This window comes from Phyllostomus discolor, chromosome 10 (assembly GCF_004126475.2).
Source record: "Phyllostomus discolor isolate MPI-MPIP mPhyDis1 chromosome 10, mPhyDis1.pri.v3, whole genome shotgun sequence".
NCBI classification, from domain to species: Eukaryota; Metazoa; Chordata; class Mammalia; order Chiroptera; family Phyllostomidae; genus Phyllostomus; species Phyllostomus discolor.
In genome coordinates this window covers 68,237,099-68,257,876 of record NC_040912.2, presented here as the reverse complement: position 1 = coordinate 68,257,876, position 20,778 = coordinate 68,237,099, and the positions used below count along the sequence as shown (strand labels likewise).

General features: G+C 38.4%; 1 protein-coding gene and 1 pseudogene across 3 annotated transcripts in view; both read left to right on the top strand.

Annotated features, from left to right (window-relative positions):
• Positions 1-7,110, top strand: part of TSPAN12 (tetraspanin 12) — a 76,102-nt gene extending 68,992 nt beyond the window's left edge. For 2 of the 3 annotated variants that reach the window (XM_036010850.1, XM_028525986.2), the window contains exon 9: positions 5,561-7,110. In XM_036010850.1, coding sequence (XP_035866743.1) covers positions 5,561-5,866 — 306 coding nt within the window. In that variant the 3' untranslated portion in view covers positions 5,867-7,110. The remainder of the gene's footprint in view (positions 1-5,560) is intronic. The other variant, XM_036010851.1, reaches the window with a different exon arrangement.
• Positions 7,111-17,328: 10,218 nt separating this feature from the next.
• Positions 17,329-19,779, top strand: LOC114507320 (annotated as a pseudogene).
• Positions 19,780-20,778: the final 999 nt, after the last annotated feature.

The following is a 20,778-nucleotide window of genomic DNA, read 5'->3' as shown; positions in this document are numbered from 1 at the left end:
TTTCCAAAGGGAGCAAAATTCTAAAGTGTTTTTTTCAAGTGGGATTTTTTTCATCTACTACTCTAAGTTATCTAGGGAAGTATCTTTAATATTATTTTCACTAATGTTACTGAACAGTTTCTTATGGTGTTCTTCAGTACACTTCAGTGGAGAATAATGTGCAAGGGCATAGGCTAACATACTCCATTTGGACATAATTTAAATACATAATGATGTCAGTTAATTTCATCTTTTAAATAATCTGTAGATAAGACCTTCTGAGAGATTCTGGATAGAGACACATAAGTTATAATTAATGAATTGTAATGACAAACAAGTACTTCAGTTTTGTCTTGTTTTGAAGGGTTATCTATGTATTTTGTAACTAAGTGAGGAAGTGATAAGACGGACATGTTATAAATTGAGGAGTCAAACTAGGATCTTTGCTTTGAGTGAACAACCATTTCCCACCTTGGCGTGGACACAGTCTTCAGGGCCTAGTGACCACAAAGGAGGCCCGGTCCTGACTCTGTGCCATGTGAGACAGTCCATGTCCACTCTTCTGGGGTACCTGAGAAGCTGTTTTTCGGGGGTTACAAACTCACAACAGCCTTGGCTGGCTGAATATTTTATTGCACTTCTAATGTTTAAAGTTAAAATTAGTATTATTCTCAAAGAAATATTGATATAATCAGCATAATTCAGAAGAGATAATTAGGATGGTGAAGTGTGCATATTTGGAAAATTTGGAGGAAGTAGGAATATTTAGTTTAGAGAAGAGAATGGGAAAGCGACGATTCATCAGACACGACTCTCTGACTTCTGGAAAAGGGATTGTCTGAGAGCAGAAATAGGACCAGTGCACCTTATTAAGGGACAGGTTCCAACAAGAAAATGCTTGTTAACCCTCACTGTTGTTAAAGTGTAGGTAGGGGTTGTGTAGTGAGGCCAGTAGTTTCTCTCATTAAAAGCTTTTTCTCTGATGTACCTTTGTGTGGGTGTGACCCATACTTTCTTGTTCCTTTGCTCCTATTGTGACTTCTGTTGTTGTTGGGGAACACTGGACATTTTAAATAACATAACATGGCAACTCGGAAATCAGGTTCTACCTCCTCCCCAAACTTTGTTGTTTATTGTTGTTATTTGTTCATTGATGACTTTCCTAACCAATTTTGTAAGATCTGTATTCTTTGCCTTCTGTGGCCCCGAAAGTCTCTGCTTAGTTAGCTTAGTGGTCAGTTAATGAATGAACAGAGATTTGCTTAGATTCCTCAAACCAGTAAGTCTCCCAGCCTTTGCTTTGTGTGCACAAAGCCTCAAGGTTAGCCAGAGGTGAGATCTTAGGGCTTTCTTAGGTCTTTCCTTAGCATGTGTACAGTCTTAGGCACGAGCACAGCTGTACTCATATGTGTAACTTTCTAGATCTCCACGAATATATCGGAGCTTTGCTCAGGCCACTCTTTGCTCCAGCTGTAAGTTTTTTGACTTGGACATTGCATGCAACTATTGTCCCGTCTCAGGCAGCCTCAGTGTTCAACAGTTACCTCTGGTTACTTTTGACAAACACAGCATTGGGGAGTGCTGGCTGAACTGCATATCAGGCTCAAATAAAGACAGCTTGCAAGTAAGGTCTTCTAGGGAACCACCAGATAAGACGAATAATGACAATTCTCTGCTAATGGGGCTTTGAAGAAGCTCCACCCTATTCTGTTACCTCAGGTGGCTTCTAGGCCACTGGTTTTCACCATAATTGTGACTTTTTTCAATTGTGACTTGAAAATCAACAGATTTTCAAGGCTACTCCAGAGAAGGGAAGGGGGGAGGGGAATAGGGCGAGTTAAGGTGCCACAAAGCTTGATGTTCTTGCTGAAACTCAGGTGATTTTCTTAAATTAATGTTCCTCAGATTGTTGCAAGTCTTTGGTTAACTTGCAGAGTTACAAAGGGGTTTATTCTGAGAATTTGTGCTAGTGCTTTCATTGTTTATATACAAGAGAGACTATTCAGAGGGTCTTCCTCTGCCTGTTTTGCTGAGGCATTCTGGAAGTGCTTTTAGCTATACTATTACTAGTTAAAAAGTTGAACTCATTGATTTCCAAGGTACCCTCTTACTGTAAAACATTCGATGTTAACTAATATATTACATTTTCAACCATCCTGGATGTGATTGTTCAAATAAAATTGTAAGATTTTCCTTAATGCCAAAAATATAAAACATGATAGACTGTAGCTTATCAATTTCTGCTTTATCTTATTCACAGATTTTAAAAATAATATTATCTTTTGTGCAGTTTTCCAGGTTAGATTGAATTAGTAAAAGGGATAAGAGATCTTATTCCAATAGAAAGAACTATATCGATAAAATTTAAGCACCATAGACTATTGTAAAAGGGAAAATCAAATGATAATTGACTTACAGCATTTCACAGCATTGACTCATCAGCATGTGTATTTCTTAAGTGGCTTACCTTTAATTCTAAATTTAATTTAACTATTATTAATATTACCAAAATATTCATGGACTGAAGACTGATTATGTCCATGTAAGTCTTTGTTTATTCATCAAAGATCCATCTTTATACTAAGTACCGAGAATGTAGGTAAGGAATCAACCAAACATAACTGATGGCCATTTTATATCCATTTCTTTGAAGACAGATATGAAGGTCTAGTGCTCATTACTTGACAGTGATGTTAAATGATATGTCCCTATAAATTAACCTTCCAAAGTGTCTGAAGTTAACCTTTTAATTTTAACTATTTTTAATGTGACTTTCTCCAAATTATATTAAACACTTCTCTGCTTAATGAGAAAACTAGTGATCTGATGTCTCAGTGGCAAATAATCACTTTGGAGAATTACTTTGCTGTCCTGAAAAACAGTGACGGCATATCAGCTCTGTGGGCAAGGGCTGTTGCATCAATACTCAGGTGCTGGCACAAAGCTGTCATTTGTTTTTTCATACCTTTTAAAAGTGTTGGACCTCATACTTGTTCATTAATATCTGCTTTTTGTAGATTTTCTATCTATTTTAATTTGAATTTTCTAATCTTCTACAGGCTGACATATGAGATAACAGCTTACACCTACTGAACTCTTACCACCTACCAAACCCCACTCTAAGTGTTTAAATGTGTTTATTCATTTAATTTTCTCAAAGTCTCAAACAAGTAGGCATTGTTATTATGTATGTTTTCAGATGAGAAAAACTGAAGCACAGACGTAAAAAAGTAACCTGGGCAACGTCATATAGCTTGTAAGTCGCAGAGCAGGGATTTGAAATGCAGAATTCAGGCTCTGCAGTTCATGACTTTTAACCTTGTTCTATACTGTGTCACTTAGGGATGCTTGTTAGAGTTACACATAAACATAAGCGTGAATGGGCCCTGACAGACTAGCTGAGTAGAACTCTTTGAAAAATAGTTGAACATTGGTGAATTGTCTTTGTGATAGGTATTTTGGTTTTCCACAGGGCGTGTGTGTACACACACATGAATATGTGTACATTCACAGCTGTAGGTATTAAATAGTATGATGGCCAGAGAAGTGATCTTATTAAACCAATGTTAAATAGTATTAAATTATAAATATTTTAATTTCTCTTTTGGTTAAATTGATGGCACTTTGATAATCTTTTGCTATTAATTTGCATTACATTGTGCACCAGAAAAGGTAGTTACTGAAATGTGTCCATGACTAGTATTACAGGATTTTTATTTCTTGAGGAGAATAACTTACTTGGGTACAATAACTAGTCACTGACTTTGGAAATCTGAGAATTATGTATTATTCATTGCTCCCCTCCAGTATAAGCACAGTTAATAAATGACTCTTGCCTTCCTTGATTTATTTGAGTTCTTTGTGTAATCTAGAGAAGAAACAAGGAGGCAATTATTTAAATAATTATCAATTTATTTTTATTTAAGGAGCTTCTTCAGTAGGGTAAGCACCCCACGCACTTTACCCCTAACTCAGAATGAAAACTTTGAAAAGCCAAGTTCTTATTGTTGGGAGATAATTTTCCATGTGTTTCTTGCATTTCTGCATGTTTTATGAGCAGAGTCTCACTGGCTGCTGTTGTTTTGGACTATCTTTTCAAGGGTTTTTGCATAGGAAACAGCTTTGAAAACTAAGAAAGTGTGTCACTCCAGAGACAAAGGCAGGTTTATTTTCTAATATAATGAAGATAATATCTGTCTCCAATGGAAAGGACAAGAATTCTTCCCACCTGCTATAAAATATTAGGGTTCCCTAAGCTTGGGTCCCTCTCTCATAACACAACCTATTGTGTGCGCAGGGGTTATCTCGCTATCTTCATGTTGCCCGTGGGACTCGAGAACTGGCATAGTCTCTGGCTATTGCTGTGGCTATGAGAACTTTCGTAGAGACCTCTCTTCTGCCAGCATCCATGAAAACTTGACAGCTAATTTGTTAGTTTCCAAGTACAGTAACATCTCAGAATCCTCAAAGTTTTTGAAATTTGTTGTTATAAAGTTCTTTCCAGATTTTTACCTTAATTTAGAATCAGCTTCCCTTTAGAAGAGTGAATTTTCATTTCTTTGCTGTGGATTCAATAGAGACATGGTAGGTAGCCTATGCTTTGGCCACCCGCAAGGTGACTTATGACAATTGTTAGCCATATTCCACCTTCTTTTTTTTTTGTCCTTTACCCCCTATTTTCCCTAGTTGTAGATTTTTTCTCTTTTTTTTCCCTCTTATTCTTTCTATACTACCACAGGTACTCTTATAGCCTTTTGAATAAATGCACAAAAAACCTTGCTAATCTTTTAAGTCAGATGTCAAATTCTTACCTGGTAGAACTAGAACTTGGTGTCATGGCAGGAAGTACCCCTGTGTACTCTGCTGCAGGCAGAGGACAGGGGTGTGTGTACATGTGGAGGGTAGGGGGACGGGAATAGACTAATTTCTACCTGCCAGCAAGTTTCAGCTGAAGTCTGGGGAATAGTATTCCTGATCCTTGGCGAAGAGCTTTTGGCCAAATAACAATCACACAGTGAATACAAATAATAATAATGAAACATTATTTTTGAGAATTTTGAATCATTCTATATCATGAGTCGACACTTTATGGCTTGTGCCCAAATCTGGCCTGTTGTTTTTTTGTTCACGAAGTTTCGTTGGAACACAGCTACACCCATTCGTTTACCATTGTCTGTGGCTGCTGTAGTGTTGCAGTGGCGGAGATGAGTAGTTGGAACAGAGACCACATGGCCTGCAAAACCTGAAAGATATGCTATATACACTGTCTGGCCCTTTACCAAAAAAAAATTTGCCAACCCCTGCCCTAGATGTTGTGTTTTTATAGCAGTAGTTCTCAGTTCCAGGTTGTGAGGAAGACAGAAGAAGGTAGTGAGCTCCTCAGAATCACCTGGGCAGGCTTTCAAAAATTTCCCATCTCCATCTCCCCTCTGGCTTCTCACAGGGGTCCCTGGTTGGGAGTCCCTGTCCTAAATTTCGTGATTCAGTCCTTTGGTTCTGTCAACTGATACAGATTGTTTTTACCACTTTGACCCTCTGTAACACATCCAAAGTAATATTGACCGTGTTATTTCTTTTACAGGGTTGTGGGAAGAAAATGTATTCCTTTTTGAGAGGAACCAAACAACTGCAGGTGCTGAGGTTTCTGGGAATCTCTATTGGCGTGACACAGATCCTGGCCATGATTCTCACCATTACACTGCTCTGGGCTCTCTATTATGACAGAAGGGAGCCTGGGACAGACCAAATGATGTCCCTGAAGAATGACACGACTCAGCACCTGTCATGTCACTCAGTAGAACTGTTGAAACCAAGCCTGACGAGGATCTTCGAGCACACATCCATGGCAAACAGCTTTAACACACACTTTGAGATGGAAGAATTATAAAGGATGTCAAATAAAGACACCACAAATTTATTTTATTGAATTGTGAATTTTTGAGCACACACTTGTTTCAGAAATGTATAGAAATAAAAATATTGCCATAAGACAATGCCTACACATTTAATTTTGTATCCTCTAAAATAAAGAGGGAAAAGTTTCATATTTTATAAGTCCCCACCTGGACAATAGTTTATAATGCTGAGCACAGATCTAATACCCACTTTATAGCTTGTGTAGGATTTTTACTGAACACAGTTACGCTTTGAGGTTTATGCTTTTGATAGAGGTTGACCAACATTTCTGCATCCATGCAAACGAGCCCTGCAATGGCGGGCTTGGAGCTACAGTAAAGTCTGATTTACTTCTGTAAGCTTGCTAGTATATGAAGTACCAAGTAACTGCTAATATAGGAAGTTAGAAAGTACTAATGATTTTTATTAATTGGTATATAGTCTTTTGAGAGTGAAATAGATTAGATATAAGAAGTCTGAAGATTGGTGACTGCCTAAATGTGATTTTTGCTAGTTACTAAAGTATTCTTAACTACTTACAAGAATAAACTAACACGTTGTCTTAAACTGATCAGGGATCTATGTGTATATGAGAGTCTGTGTTGAGTCTGTATAATTCGGTAGATTTCAGTTCTTACGATGTTCATAACAATTGTGAAAAGGATAAATTTGTCCCGTGTAACACCATTATTTTTAACCTTTCCTGTTAATAGAGTTTTAAAATTCTGTCTTGGTTTATATTACACATGTAACTATTAATTTAAATACTTAACCACTAATTTTTAAAAATTGCTAGTGTGATACAGAAGAGTCATTATAATTCAGAATGTAGTCTGGTCTCTAGGGAGTATTAATAAGAAAGTTTACACATAACTTTGTTCATTCAGCAAAGACCTGGATGCTCTCTTTCTCCCAAACTAAGACTCTTTTTGACAATAAACACTTTTTAAAGAAACTTATCTTTACCTTCCCCAAACAGGAAGTGACAGTATTCAAGTCTGAATATAATTCTACAGAGAAATAGTGTTTCCTTTCTGCAGCAAAATGCTGTAATAATCACAAAAATAAGTGACAACTTAACTAGGGAATTTCTTTGCTTTATTTCACTGATTACAATACTATGGTGAATTACACAGATTATTAATTTTTTACAAGAGTAAAATATATTTATTTGAAATGGGAAAAGTGCATTTTACTGTATTTTGTGTATTATGTTTATTTCTCAGAAAATGGAGAGAAAAGTAAAACTTGTTAATAAATATTTTCTAGAGAGTAATAATTTGTCTGTCTAATTTTTGTACATTGTAAGCACTTTTACCACTCAAGAAGATTAGCAAAGGGAGAAAAAACGTGAAAAGAAATGATTCAATGTAGTAATAATAATGATTTCCAAATTTGAGCTAATCTGTAAGAATATATATCTTCAGTGAGAAAAGAGAAAGATGCTCATTTACTTTTCAAGTTTGATTTTGAGCTAAGTGATAATGTAATTGTTTGATATATATTAAAATGTGCCCATTTATGTTCACTTATCTCCTCAGTATTTGAAATTATCTTTTCCATAGATTTAAATGAAAATGGAAAAAATCAGAATCAAAACTACCCTTTTTATAATTTCCTCAACACCCCAATTCCCTGTAATTTTACCTAAAATGCCCAAGTAATTAAAACAGCTCTGGGTGTTAAATTTGAGAATTATTTGGATAAGGGTAAAATTTCGCTGCTTTTTGATGTCACAGAAAGAACAAGCAAGCGTATGAACTTGGTAAAAAAATCTTTTCAATTTATAAATAAAAGTCAATTTCTGCATTTTTAGACCAGATATTTCGATATGTTACCTGATTTAATACTCTCTAGAACAGTCAACATCAATTTAGACGACCGTACACTGAGGCACTTGCATGATGGGAACAAAGGGCATTCATAGCAGACGTCTACAAAGACCACTTATGGTAGCAGTGCACCTGGAATAACAGAACTGCACAGGACTTCAAAAAGTGTATTTAATGTGGCAGAGCTGAGGGAGTTCACTTTTTGGGTACATTGTAAACAAAATTGTTAACTGGTTCTCTGGGAATTTTTAAAAGCTTTTGTGAAAAACATCACTTTTGAAAAGTAACATTTAAGAAGATTATTTTTAGATTGGTTCATAGTCAACTCAAAGTGCCCTGGAGATTCAGAGATGACAATAAAAGATAGTGTGTGCCTTCTAGCACTGTAAAATATACAGTTAATGCATACAGGCACATGCAGTCAGTGGGGCTTTGGGTAGCAACAGGAAACGGAAGAGAGTAGAATTAAGGCAGCTAGGCAGAGATGACCTTCGAGCTGAGTCCAGAAGGAAGAGTGGAGCTTAGCAAGTTCACAGAGAACATGCTACGTGCCACTACCCTGAGGTTAAAAAGTGTATGTTATTTTGGGGGACAGGACCCATCATTCAATGTGCTTAGAGCATAGAATGCTTGAGGAGATATCATGGTAAAGGAAATGGGTGAAATCTGGGTTTTTGGACGTCATTCTGTAAGCTCAATGGAGAGTCACAATATTTTCAAAAAGAGAAGTGGTTTGTGTTTCAGAAATGTAACTGGGTTAGTCAGGAGGTGAGAAACCAAAGTAAGGAGATAGGAGTACCCATTGCACAGCTCGCCAGGGCAGCCGTTCTTTAGCTCATCTAGCTTTGGCACTCTGAGGGGTAGACACCAGAGACTCTTGAGCGGGGCTGGCTAGATTGCTGTTGCTGTGGCCCTGGAGAGAGAATACCCTCACCAGCACAATGGGAGTCAAATGCAGTACATGAATCAGGTTATAACAGGGTAAATCTACAAAAGATGGACAGCAGATTAATCTTGGGGAGTGTGGGATGAGAAGTGAAAGAACTGAAATTTCTAGATTTAGTACCTGGTAAATTGGCAATGACTTTAACCTAGGTAGAAGACTGCAGGGGGAACGGGCATGTGGGAAGGTGATTAATTTGGTTTGGACACTCTGAGTGGGATGTGCCTGCAGGACACGCAGATGGAGATGTCTGCAGGCAGCTGTACCTTCCAGTCTGAAGCTCTGGAGAGCTCACTGTTGAGCCTGAGAACTTTTGTGCATTGCTTTCTGACTTCAGGAAGCCTGACAGAAAATGGGCTGGGAACCAAATCTTCTACGAGGAGAATCTTAAGCAGGATGCTACAAGAGCTTCCTTTTGTCTGAACTCCCACTCCTTCGGATGAGTCAATGCAGGTAAAAAAACAAATGAATACAACATTTAAGCTTCTTTGGCGAAAGGAGCCACCACCCCCCCCCCAACCCCAGACAATACTGCCAACTGCTGTGTGCCTTCACCCAGCCCCCTTCCTATTACTGTATTTTGATTTATAAGTGGATTTATCTCTCCTATTAACTGAATTCTTATTTCCTCATTTAAGCACCTCATAGAATACCCTATGGGAGAGTTTTTGGTATCTTGAAAGTGCATTTATTTTCTATTCTGTTATTGCAATCAGTCTTCATCTTAAGCATTTATGGGTGCTTACTAGATGCCAGGCCATAGGATGTTAGGTGTTTTACACATTTTTTTCTGCTCTTTACAACTGTTTTGCAATCTATAGGCACCATTAACCCCATTTTACAAGTGAACAAAAGGGACTTGGTGAGACTGAGGAAATTTATTTAACTAGCAAGTGGCAGTGCTCTCTGCATCCTCTCCATTTTGTGACGTGGTGTCTCCACAGCCTGTGGGGAAGCTCAGCTGATGCCTTACATCGAAAAGCCTGATCCTGTGACACATGAATCAACATCTTGAGGTTTCATTTGCCTCCAAAGTCTGCTACTTCTTCTCTCATGGCAACTCCTTTGTCTACCTAATTTCATTTTTTCTATTTTCCCAGAACAATTCCTAATCATTTAAAGCATTTTCTGAAGCCATACATTTTTCCTTTTTCTCTACCTCCCATTGATCTATCTTGCATATACATGCACAGTCAAATTAATTTCATTAATCAACTTTATTGAGGTTATATATAGTATATATTTCTATCTCTCTCTCTCTCTCTATATATATATACTCATTTAGCTGTATGGATATAGCTCTGTGTGTGTGTGTGTATGCGTGTGGTTGGATGGATAGATAGATAGATAGATAGATAGATAGATATCTCACCTATTTTAAGTATCAGTTTTTCCTGTCCACCTGGTCCCAAATGATACACCCTACTTCCATATTTCAGGTGGCAGGCTGGAGGAGGGAAAGTAAAAGGGGGAGGAGGCATGCTTCTTCCCTTTAGGGGCATACCCAGAAGCACACATAATATCCATTCACCTCTCACAGCTGTAGGGATGGGGTTAGGGGTGGGTGGGGGTGTGGAGTGAGGTAGAAAATAGTCTTGTTTCAACACACATATATCTAATTACACCAGTAAGGTTACACCTGTGACCACAGGAAAATGGGAAAATGGGTATTTATGTCAACTAGCAACCTCTGCCACATTTCTCAATACTTGCAGGATAAAATCTTCTTGAACTCACTTTTCCAAGCCCAAATTCTAATACTTTTCTACACATCACTATACACCAGGCAGATGGGCCAACAATGGTCTACTCATTGCCTCTGACATCTCTCATACCCCATGCCTCCTCGATTCTGCTCACATTGTGGTGCTTCTCTGGCACACTTCATCTTCACAGGTTCACCTTGCACTCAGCCTTCAGGTCCCAGATCAGCAGCCACTTCCTACATGAATCTTTCCCTGACCACTCCACCCAATAGCACTCCTTCCAACTCAAAGCTCAGCATTTATTTGTTGCTAATTTGGTTCTTATATGTTATATGTTATAATATTTTGTAGCTCTACCCTTGTATTTGTTATTTTCTAATATTATTTTTATTCACTCTTTATTTGTATGTCTGGTGTCTCTTGAGAACAATATGCTGTTTTGTATCCCACTCAGCATTTTGCATAAGGCTAGGTAGTGTTTCTTATCTAACAGTTGCATATTTATTCACTATGTATATGAATTAATAAATGCATAAATTATGAGTCCACTTAATGAATCAAAAGCCATTGTCCAAAATGATTCCAATAAGGAGAAGCTGTGCTAATGGAAGTCATCTATTCTTGACTGGGGTAGAGGACACTGGGTTATCATGAGCTAAGTACTTATTTAGCTATAAATGGATATAGATTGGATTTGCAGAATGTGTTTAAAGCTCAGTCAAGTCTTATAAATGTCTGAGTGAACTATCAAATTATACTTGTAGTCAAATAGCATAATAGTGCCTTAGCCATGGCTGATGTGGCTCAGTGGGTTGAGCATCATCCCACAAATCAAAAGGTCACTGGTTTGATTCCTGGTCAGGGCATATGCCTAGGTTGTGGGCCAGGTCCCCAGTTAGAGGCATAAGAAAGCCAACCAATTTTCTCAATGCTTTTTGTCCTCTCTCCCTCGCTTCCCTGCTTTCTAAAAATAAATAGATAAAAATCATAAAAATATAATAGTGTCATAGATTTATAAAGTGCTTTTGTGCTTAACTCTATCTAAATCCTTTAAGTTTTTCTTTATTTTTTAAAAGATTTTATTTATTCATTTTTAGAGAGGGAAGGAAGGGAGAAAGAGAGAGAGAGAGAGAGAAACATCAATGTGCGGTTGCTGGGGGCTGTGGCCTGCAACCCAGGCATGTGCCCTGACTGGGAATTGAACCTGTGATACTTTGGTTCACAGCCCGCGCTCAATCCACTGAGTTATGCCAGCCAGGGCAAAATCCTTTAAGTTTTTCAAATGGAAACATATACTGTGTTCATGTATCAGAAGAATTAACATCATCAAAATGTCCTTACTACCCAAAACAATTTACAGATTCCATGCAATAGCTATTAAAGTAACAGTGGCATATTTCACAGACAGAATAAACACTTCAAAAATGTATATGGAACCATAAACAACCCTGAATAGCTGCAGCAATTTTGAGAAAGAAGAGCAAAGTAGGAGGGATCACAATACCTGATATCAAACTCTATTACAAGGCCACTGTAATCAAAACAGCCTAGTACTGGCATAAGAACAGACACATGGACCAATGGAACAGAACAGAGAGCCCAGAAATAAACCCAAGTCTCTACATCAATTAATATTCAACAAAGGGGGCAGCAGCATAAAGTGTAGCAAAAATACCCTCTTCAACAAATGGTGTTGGGAGAGTTGGACAGCTACATGCAAAAAAATGAAATTCAAGCACCAACTTACACCATACACAAAAATAAGTTCAAGGTGGAGAACGATTTAAATATAAGTCGTGACACCATTAAAGTCCTGGAGGAGAACATAGGCAGGAAAATCTCAGATATTTCACGCAGCAATATTTTCACTGATATGTCCCCTAGAGCAAGGGACATAAAGGAAAGAATAAACAAATGGGATCTCATCAAAATAAAAAGCTTCTACATGGCTAAAGCAAACTGAATTAAAATGAAAAGAGAACTAACCATATGGGAAAATATATTTGCCAATGATACCTCAGACAAGGGTTTGATTTCCAAAATATACAAAGAACTCACATAACTCCACTCTAAGAAGATAAGAAACTCAATTAAAAAATGGGTGGAATGGGAGTGGAGGGCAGAAAACTGTACTTGAACAATGATTAAAATAAATTTTTAAAAAATGGGCAAAGGACTTGAACAAACACTTCTCCAAGGAGGACATACAGAGGGTCCAGAGACATAAGAAAAGATGCTCAGTATTGCTAGCCATCAGAGAGATGCAAATTAAAACCACAATGAGATATCACTTCATACTGTTGAGAATGGCCATCATAAACAAAGCAACAGACAACAAGTGGAGAAAAGAGAACCCTAGTGCACTGTTGGTGGGAATGCAGACTGGTGCAACCACTATGGAAAACACTATGGAATTTCCTCAGAAAACTAAAAATGGAACTGTTTTTTGAGCCGGCAATTCCACTGCTAGGATTATATCCCAAGAACCCTGAAACATCAATCCAAAAGAACCTATGCACCCCAATGTTCATAGCAGCACAACTTACAGTAGCCAAGTGCTGGAAGCAACCTAAGTGCCCATCAGTAAATGAATGGATCAAAAAACTATGGTACATTTACACAATGGAATTCTATGCAGCAGAAAGAAGGAGCTCCTACCCTTTGCAACAGCATGGATAGAACTGGAGAGCTTTATGCTAAGTGAAATAAGCCAGGTGGTGAAAGACAAATACCATATGATCTCACCATTAACAGTAACATAATCAACAAAATGAACAAGCAAAGTATAGCCAAAGACATTGAAATTGAGAACAGGCAGACAGTGACCAGAGGGGAGAGAAGAGGGCATAATAGGGGGAAAGGGTAAAGGGTTTACAGAAACAATTATAAAGGACACATGGACAATAACAAGTGGGGGGTTGAAACAGGGGAAGAAGGTGGGGGGAAAAGGCAGAAAACTGTACTTAAACAACAATTAAAATAGATAAAAATAAATAAATAAATCTTTTAAGTTTTTCATCTACATTTGTTTATATGGGATTATATAGCATAAAAGCTGAGTTCACACTGTTGAAGACTCATTCCTCAAAATTTCCCTACCATTGATTTTAGGGTCCATTATTCCAATGAGAGCCACTTTTCTGATGCTCAAAGATTCAGTCCTCACTTCTTCCTGTGGCAGCTGTAGAGTAATTCTCACTGGTGGCCTCATGTCTATGAACAGTCACTTCTAGATTTCCAGCCACTTTCTGGATTGACTTTTGCTTTCTTTAGCCCTATAGTTATGTAAGACTCTAATTCCCTGTATTAAATCTTTTTCTATGCAAAATTTCTAGACTGGAGTCTTCTTTCCTCATGAATTCTGAGACAAAACACATTCCATAATGGTGATGAGCAATCACTGAGACTGAGCTAGAACCAATGAAAGACACGAAGAAAGAATGGTCAGAAAATTCAAATAAAATGAACAGATTATTTACAAGAAGCCATTTAAGGGGAAATTATGAGGAGAGACATTTTTTATCAGTTACAGTGACAAAGTGAAGAAAAGGAGATGCATGCTAAGAAAAAGGTGTGATATTTGTCAAGGTGAAGGATGACTTGCCGCAATTCAGTTTCAGTGTAAAAATATTCCCACACATGTAATTCCAGGGTCAATTAGAATGATGTTACCAAAGCAGTAGACAAACATTATGTCTGTTGGGATGGTAAGATAATCAAGGTCTCCAGACCTGGTATCACAGAGAGCTGGAAAGACTCCAAAGTCCTGAGTTAATACAGGGAATCTGTAGTGCTGTCCCTGCTACATAAGAGCAAATTGTTTCTATGACCTTTACTAACTGGTCTAGGGAAAAAGCGTTTGCCATATTTAATAGTGGTGTGCCGTTAACCACATCTTAAACAACTGTGCAAGTGGCATTGCTACCTGATTATATTTATGCTAATTGCATAATTCAAAATCCATCTTTCTTTGGCATAGACTTCATAGGTGAATTAAATTGGAGCACTGATAAAAATCTCACCCTTTATCTTTCAAATTTGATAGTGCCATTAATCTCTGAAATATTATTGGTGATTTTCCATATTTGAAGGGAGGAGTTGTTCCAGCTACTTTCATTCGATCCTTCCTGTTCCCTAGATTGAGCTAAAGTGGATATATTTCCTGTTGAATAATGTATGGTTTGTATTTTAAAAACTGCATAGTTAAGCACAGGGGAGTTTACAAACCCATTCAGTCCACTGTGAGATGAGCTCTGATTTTTCTTTTTTCTACATTATAATAAAAAATTTCTGAACCCTCAACTCCATTTAATGTGGGTAATTGACTTCCATAAGCTCCTACTCTGACTACTAGACCACTTGACGTAGGATCTTGCTGGGTTAGTGTTAGCTCTGAGCCAGCTCAATAATCTCTGAAGAGTCTGCGTATTTCTCTTTCCCCAGGGCCTGGCCACACTAAATAACTGCAGGTGCTTTGGGGAACTGAAGGAATATTTACACAACCTTCTGGCTGTAGTGTGGCAGGGCTACCTTAGGGAAACTGGACTCCCCTTCATTTAAGGGGCTTATGTTTATGAATTGGTTCAAGTCTGGGAACTGAGTGAGAAGTTGTGACTCTCCATTGTGTCAATTAAAAACTGTTCACAATAATTAAAGATTTAAAGTTTATTTTTATACTACAGATTGTCCAAATATATTTTTTCTAGGAACACCATAATCAATTAGCTACCAAAGATCTCGTGTGCATTAAGCTCCTTTGATTCCTGCTCTAGTCCTGCTCCTTGTTTTTATAATCACCTCCAGGTTTCCTTATGGAATTGCAGAGCAGGGAGCCCATTTCAAAGGGAGCAGCACTCAATGTCATCACTGCCTTGAAGTACTCCGAGCCTTTTAGGGTGCTGGTCCTTTCCTTACCAGTGTATTTTTCAATGCATTGTTAAAGATAGTGTTTTCTGAGGACTCCCCTTTGGACAGGATTATAGGCTGCCTGAGTGGCTCACACATTGTAAATTCACTCCAAATCCCTTTTCCCTTAAGCCTTTGAATCCTTTCATCAATATACCAAGGACATTCTGGCACCCCAACTTTAACTGGCATACACACACACACACACACACACACACACACACATACAGTACAATTATTGAAATATAAGTAGACAGTGTAACACACAAATCTCAGGGTAAGTTGTGTGCATGGAAAGGGAAGAAAAAAATTGGAATCTGGAAAGCTTCGCTTGTAATTTTAATGTCATTTCTTTAAAATAATAGTGGTATCTGAAACAAATAGATAAAATATTAACATCTGTGCATCTTAGTGTTGAGAACACAAATGTTTATTTTCCTACTTTCTTAATATGAAGTATTTTCACAAAATTTCATATTAAAAATATTTAAAATCTGAAACAATTGAGATAAAGCCAATAGTTACAAGTATCCATGTGTGTAGGACAGATCACACTGGAAAATATTTGCTGAAATTTGGAAATAAAATCCCTTAAAAAGAATTGATTACAAAAATTAAGTTCTAAGAAGATATAGACAGAAACAGGTGAAATTTATGCTTTAATATAAATTTTTTATGAAGAGATGATAATTCTGTGTCTTTTCTGACAAGTTAAGTGGATCAATTTTGGGACTATAATGTTTTTAAGCATTTATTCCTAGAGACCAGCAGCTTCCCCTAGGAATGTTGTACTTCTTTATAAAAGTTTAGGAGAAGAAGAAGCTAAAAAAAAAAAGAAAAAGAAAAAATTAGTCCAAACCCATAGTTTTCTTAATAACCATCCATGAGCACAGACATTTTGTTTATACACATTTTATTTGTAAGGCATTTCTCAAAGTGTGGACTTTACGAGTTAGTGATTTTTAAAATGATCATCTGCTTACAGGTGACTGCTATGATTAGTATGATTCTTTTTAATGATTTCAACAGAGAGCAGTGAGAGTAGAAACTGAAACTGAAACCAATAGCTAACTTGACTTGGATTCTATAGCTATTCCCTGAGATTTTCAGTTTTTAACTCAGATGAAACAGCTCATACCAAGAACTGCCAAAGAGGAGAAAGAACAAGTTCCTAATAATCACTTATAAAAGTAAAATAGAAGAATAGCTGAATCAGGTGAACGGGGCTATTTGGGACCCGGGTAGAAACGTGTGCTTTGGACTGAAATGTCTGAGTTCCTACAGGGTATGAACAATTTGAAAAAGGAACAGTCAGGGTCACCTGAATAAATGTATTCAATTCCCCCACAAGCCATTGACCTCTATCTAGCTTTTCCCAGCAGCATATTAACAGCAGACGGAGTCGACAGGGATGGCCTGTGTCATCATCCTAAGCCTTGTCATTTCAAAGGGCTTTTCGTGTGCTTTATTTTATTTAACTTTCCCATCCATCTGTGAGCTAGGCATCATTTATTTTAATGATGCAGAAATTGAGGTCCAAAAGTTTGGTTAAATTTGTAGGTGTCACAGCTGGGTGGTGGCAGATTCTGGGCGTCTGTGTGAGTTTCTCCTTACTTACTATGTGTTCTCTTGGTCTTGACCTTCCAATTTTAGGGATATTGGGGAGGGTTTAAAGTAATTCCTTTTGAAAATTTTTGATGAAACCCACAGTGTATTGACCGTCTAGGGGTTGTGTCTCATTACCAGAAATACTAATTGAGGGAGGAAGTTCTTTGACCAAAACAGCTGAGGGTAGAAGACGGTAAACACATGGATCCACACCACTCAATTGCATTTCTGTGTGGAGAAAAAAAATGATATCACTTCTGGTCTCTCCACGTGCATTTAGCAGATTTGAATATTTTTTTCCTTAGGAGCAAAGCAGTAAGAATATTAACAAGGATGCTTATCACACATAGTTGCATAGGATTTTCTGTCTCCATCCTGGTAATGAATTATTTATCTATCACCTTCTAACATTGTGTTGCAGCCTGTCAAGGCCTGGCAGGTCCACTCTAGCTTCGGGGAGATGGAAGAAAATTCTCGGAGCTGTGGGGACACTTGACATGCCTTTATTCATTGGATGGGCGAGCCACGCACGCTGCAAGCCGTGTGTCTCCCTGCATGTCTCTGCAAGTCTTTGCCTGCCACCTGTCCCCTCTGTGTGGCACATGTTGTGGCACCCAGCAGGCAGTCCCTACCTCCTTAAGTACTGGAGGCAGACAAAACTGGCTTTAAGCCAGACAATTATATAACATAGCACGACTCTGAACATGTGAGCCCACTTCCCATTATTGGGCCCAGTCTCAAGGCTATGAGAACACTACTTACCGGGCCCATTCAAGGTTATGGGAACACTGCTTCTCTTAGTTACCCAGACACCTGGGAGAAGAAGCCAGACCGCCTCCATTTACCCTACAAACATGTCACCCCCAAATTTAGTGGCTTAAAACAACAAACATTACTTTCCAGTCTCTGAAAGAAACCACTTGGTTGGTGGTTCTGGCTCAGGACCTCTAATGAAGATATTGGATAAGGCTGCAGCCATCTGGAGGTTCAAGTGAGGAGGAAGAATTTTCTTCCAAGTTGGTCACTCACATGGCTGGCAAGTTGATACTAGGGGTTAATTGGGGCTCTTAATGTCTCTCCACATGGGTCACTGTACTACAAAGCAGCCACCTTGCCTCAGAGCGAGTGACTCCAAAGAGTGGGAAAGAGGACCCAAGATAAAAGTTTCAGTCTTTTTAATCTAATCTTGAAGTGTTAGCCCATCATGACTACAGTTTCAATTAACTAGAAGTAATTCATTAAATGAGACCCACAGAGTATGAGGGGAGAGGGAGGGAGTCAACCTCACTTCTTGGAGGGCAGAATAGCCAAGAATATATGGCTATACATTTAAAACCACCATGATGCCTTGCCCAAATTCTTAGTTTTTGCAGGAGAAAGCACATAAAATAAATTTATTCCTTTTCAGCTGTTTCATATACTAGTAAAACTGGTAAAAAAAACCTAACATCTTCCGCTATATCTCATCCTTCATTGATACTTTCTTCCATTTTCTTTGCTGCCCCTCCTCCTCTGTTTGCATTAAAATGTTGGAGGGTGCCCGGTTGCTCAGAGTGTCTTATTTATGTGCATGCTCACCTTACCAGCATCCTCTGGGACCATCCTTTTCCCATCATCTCTATTCTCATAATTCTTCTATTTCTATCTTCAGCCCTGGCCTCCCCTGCAATCCCAGTTTTATATATCCAGCTGTTCTTTGACATCTCCACTCAGATTCTGTGAATTTAAAATGTACCATGGCTAGCAGAACTGGTCTCCCTCTGCTTCTCTTCCAGTCTTCCCTTTCTCAATAAACATACCTGCTTGTTTAAGCTCCTCCTTATCTCATGTCTAATCCCATAGCAAGTCTGTCAGCACTTCCTTCAATATCTTTCCTGGATCTGCCAAACTTTCTCCGTCTCCACCGTACCACTCTAGTTCAAGCTACCTCTCTTATCTGGACCATGACACTTGCCTCCTAATGGGTTTTCTAACTTCTTTGGTTGTTGTAAGCATTTTCCATCACACAGACATGGTGGTATTTTGCAAATGAAGTCGTTCTTGTCACTCCTCCATTTAAAAGTATGGCTTTCAATTTCACTTAGAATAATAAAACCAAACTCTTTGCTCTAAGAATTTTTTACATATTCTTGTCCCTGCTCACTCACTAACCAGCTATGCTGACTTTTCTCCTCTCTCTCTCTCCCCACCCCACCACCACCACCACCACCACCACCACCACCACACACACACACACACACACACACACACACAGAATTTGGTAAAAAAATCTTAATTGGAATTTAAACCTTATCTCAGTGATGACTAAAAAACTAGAACACATAGCGCTGTGTTCCATCAATAGTGAGGACAAAGGACATTCTCAGCAATCAGAAATGTTGACATCACCCTGAAGGGATGCACATTTGTTGTAAAGGGTCCCAGAAGCATGCTGCAGAGGGACTTCAGTCCCATTAATGTAGAAGTCAGTCTCTTTGGAAAGAAATAGAAGAGGCTCTGGGTTAACAAATGGTGGGGAAACAGGCACTGACCACCACTCACACCATCTGCAGTCACGCACAGACCGTGACCGAGGGTGCTACACTGGGCTTCCGTTATAAGATGAAGTCTGTGTATGCTCACTTCTCCATCAATGTCATTATTCAGGAGAATGGCTCTCTTGTTGAAATCAGGACTTTCTCGGGTGAAAAATACATCTTCAGGGTTTGGATGAAGTCTAGCATTGCTTGTTCAGTATCCCAAGCCCACAAAGATGAGTTAGTTCTGGAAGGAAATGACATTGAACTTATTACACTCTGCTGCTTTGATTCAGCAAGACACAACAGTTCAAAACAAGAATATCAGAACATTTTAGGATGGTATCTCTGTTTCTGAAAAAGGAACAGTTCAGCAGCTGAAGAATAAGGTCTAATCAGGGGTGTCAAACTCATTTTCACTGGGGGCCACATCAGCCTCACGGTTGCCTCCAAAGAGCTGAAATAATTTTAGGACTTTATAAATGTAACTACTCCCTAACTGTTAAGGAGTTGAAATTACATTCGGCCCTTTGAAGGCAACCTCAAGGCTGATGTGGCCCCCGGTGAAAATGAGTTTGATGCCCCTGGAAGTTGTTCACCTACAGAAACAACAAGATGCCAGATGATTCCTCAGACTTACTTGTGATGTTTTAAAGATGCTATAAAAGCTATGTATAGATTTTGGGGAAAATGAGAACATATAGTTTGAGTAGTGATTATGGGAAATAATTGGACAGAATCCTTTTAGTCAGGAGTATCCTATAAAAGTGAAGGAGATTATCCATTTGTGCATGCTATGTGAAAAAGCATAACTAGACTTGAGATCAATAAGTTGCGTACACTAGTAGGAAGCTCTGATCTAGTGAATGATGGATGGGCTGGTAATTTAGTGGATGATGAGCTGTTAAATAAAAATGACAATATAACTCTTATTAAGTTATATTCAATGTAAAAAATACACAGTATTTAGGTATATCAGCACACACTGTGTATACATTTGTATCTGCATTTTTTGTGTGTGCATGCGTATGTGTGTGTTCTGTGCATGCTGCTTGGCTGTGTATAACATTTGTATGTCTTAATGTGTTTACGTATATGCACATGTGCCTGTGTGTGTGCCTGTGTGTATCTGGTGTGCCTCTGTGTATAAAGGGCATCCTGATTGATAGTCAGTTGGGCAGATGGACAGCTCCCTCAAGGATACTCAAGGACCACAGGAATCTCTCTCAATATAAATGTTTCTCTAGAGATTCATTAAGTTTAAGTGGCCTATTTTCAATTGCAAATAGCCAGGGAGTTGCATCCCTCATCTGTATCTTCCTGTGAGTCATGATAATTAGATTGTGTTCTTCCTAGCGCTTGCTGCCCACAATGAAAGATCTGAAGCAACGCAA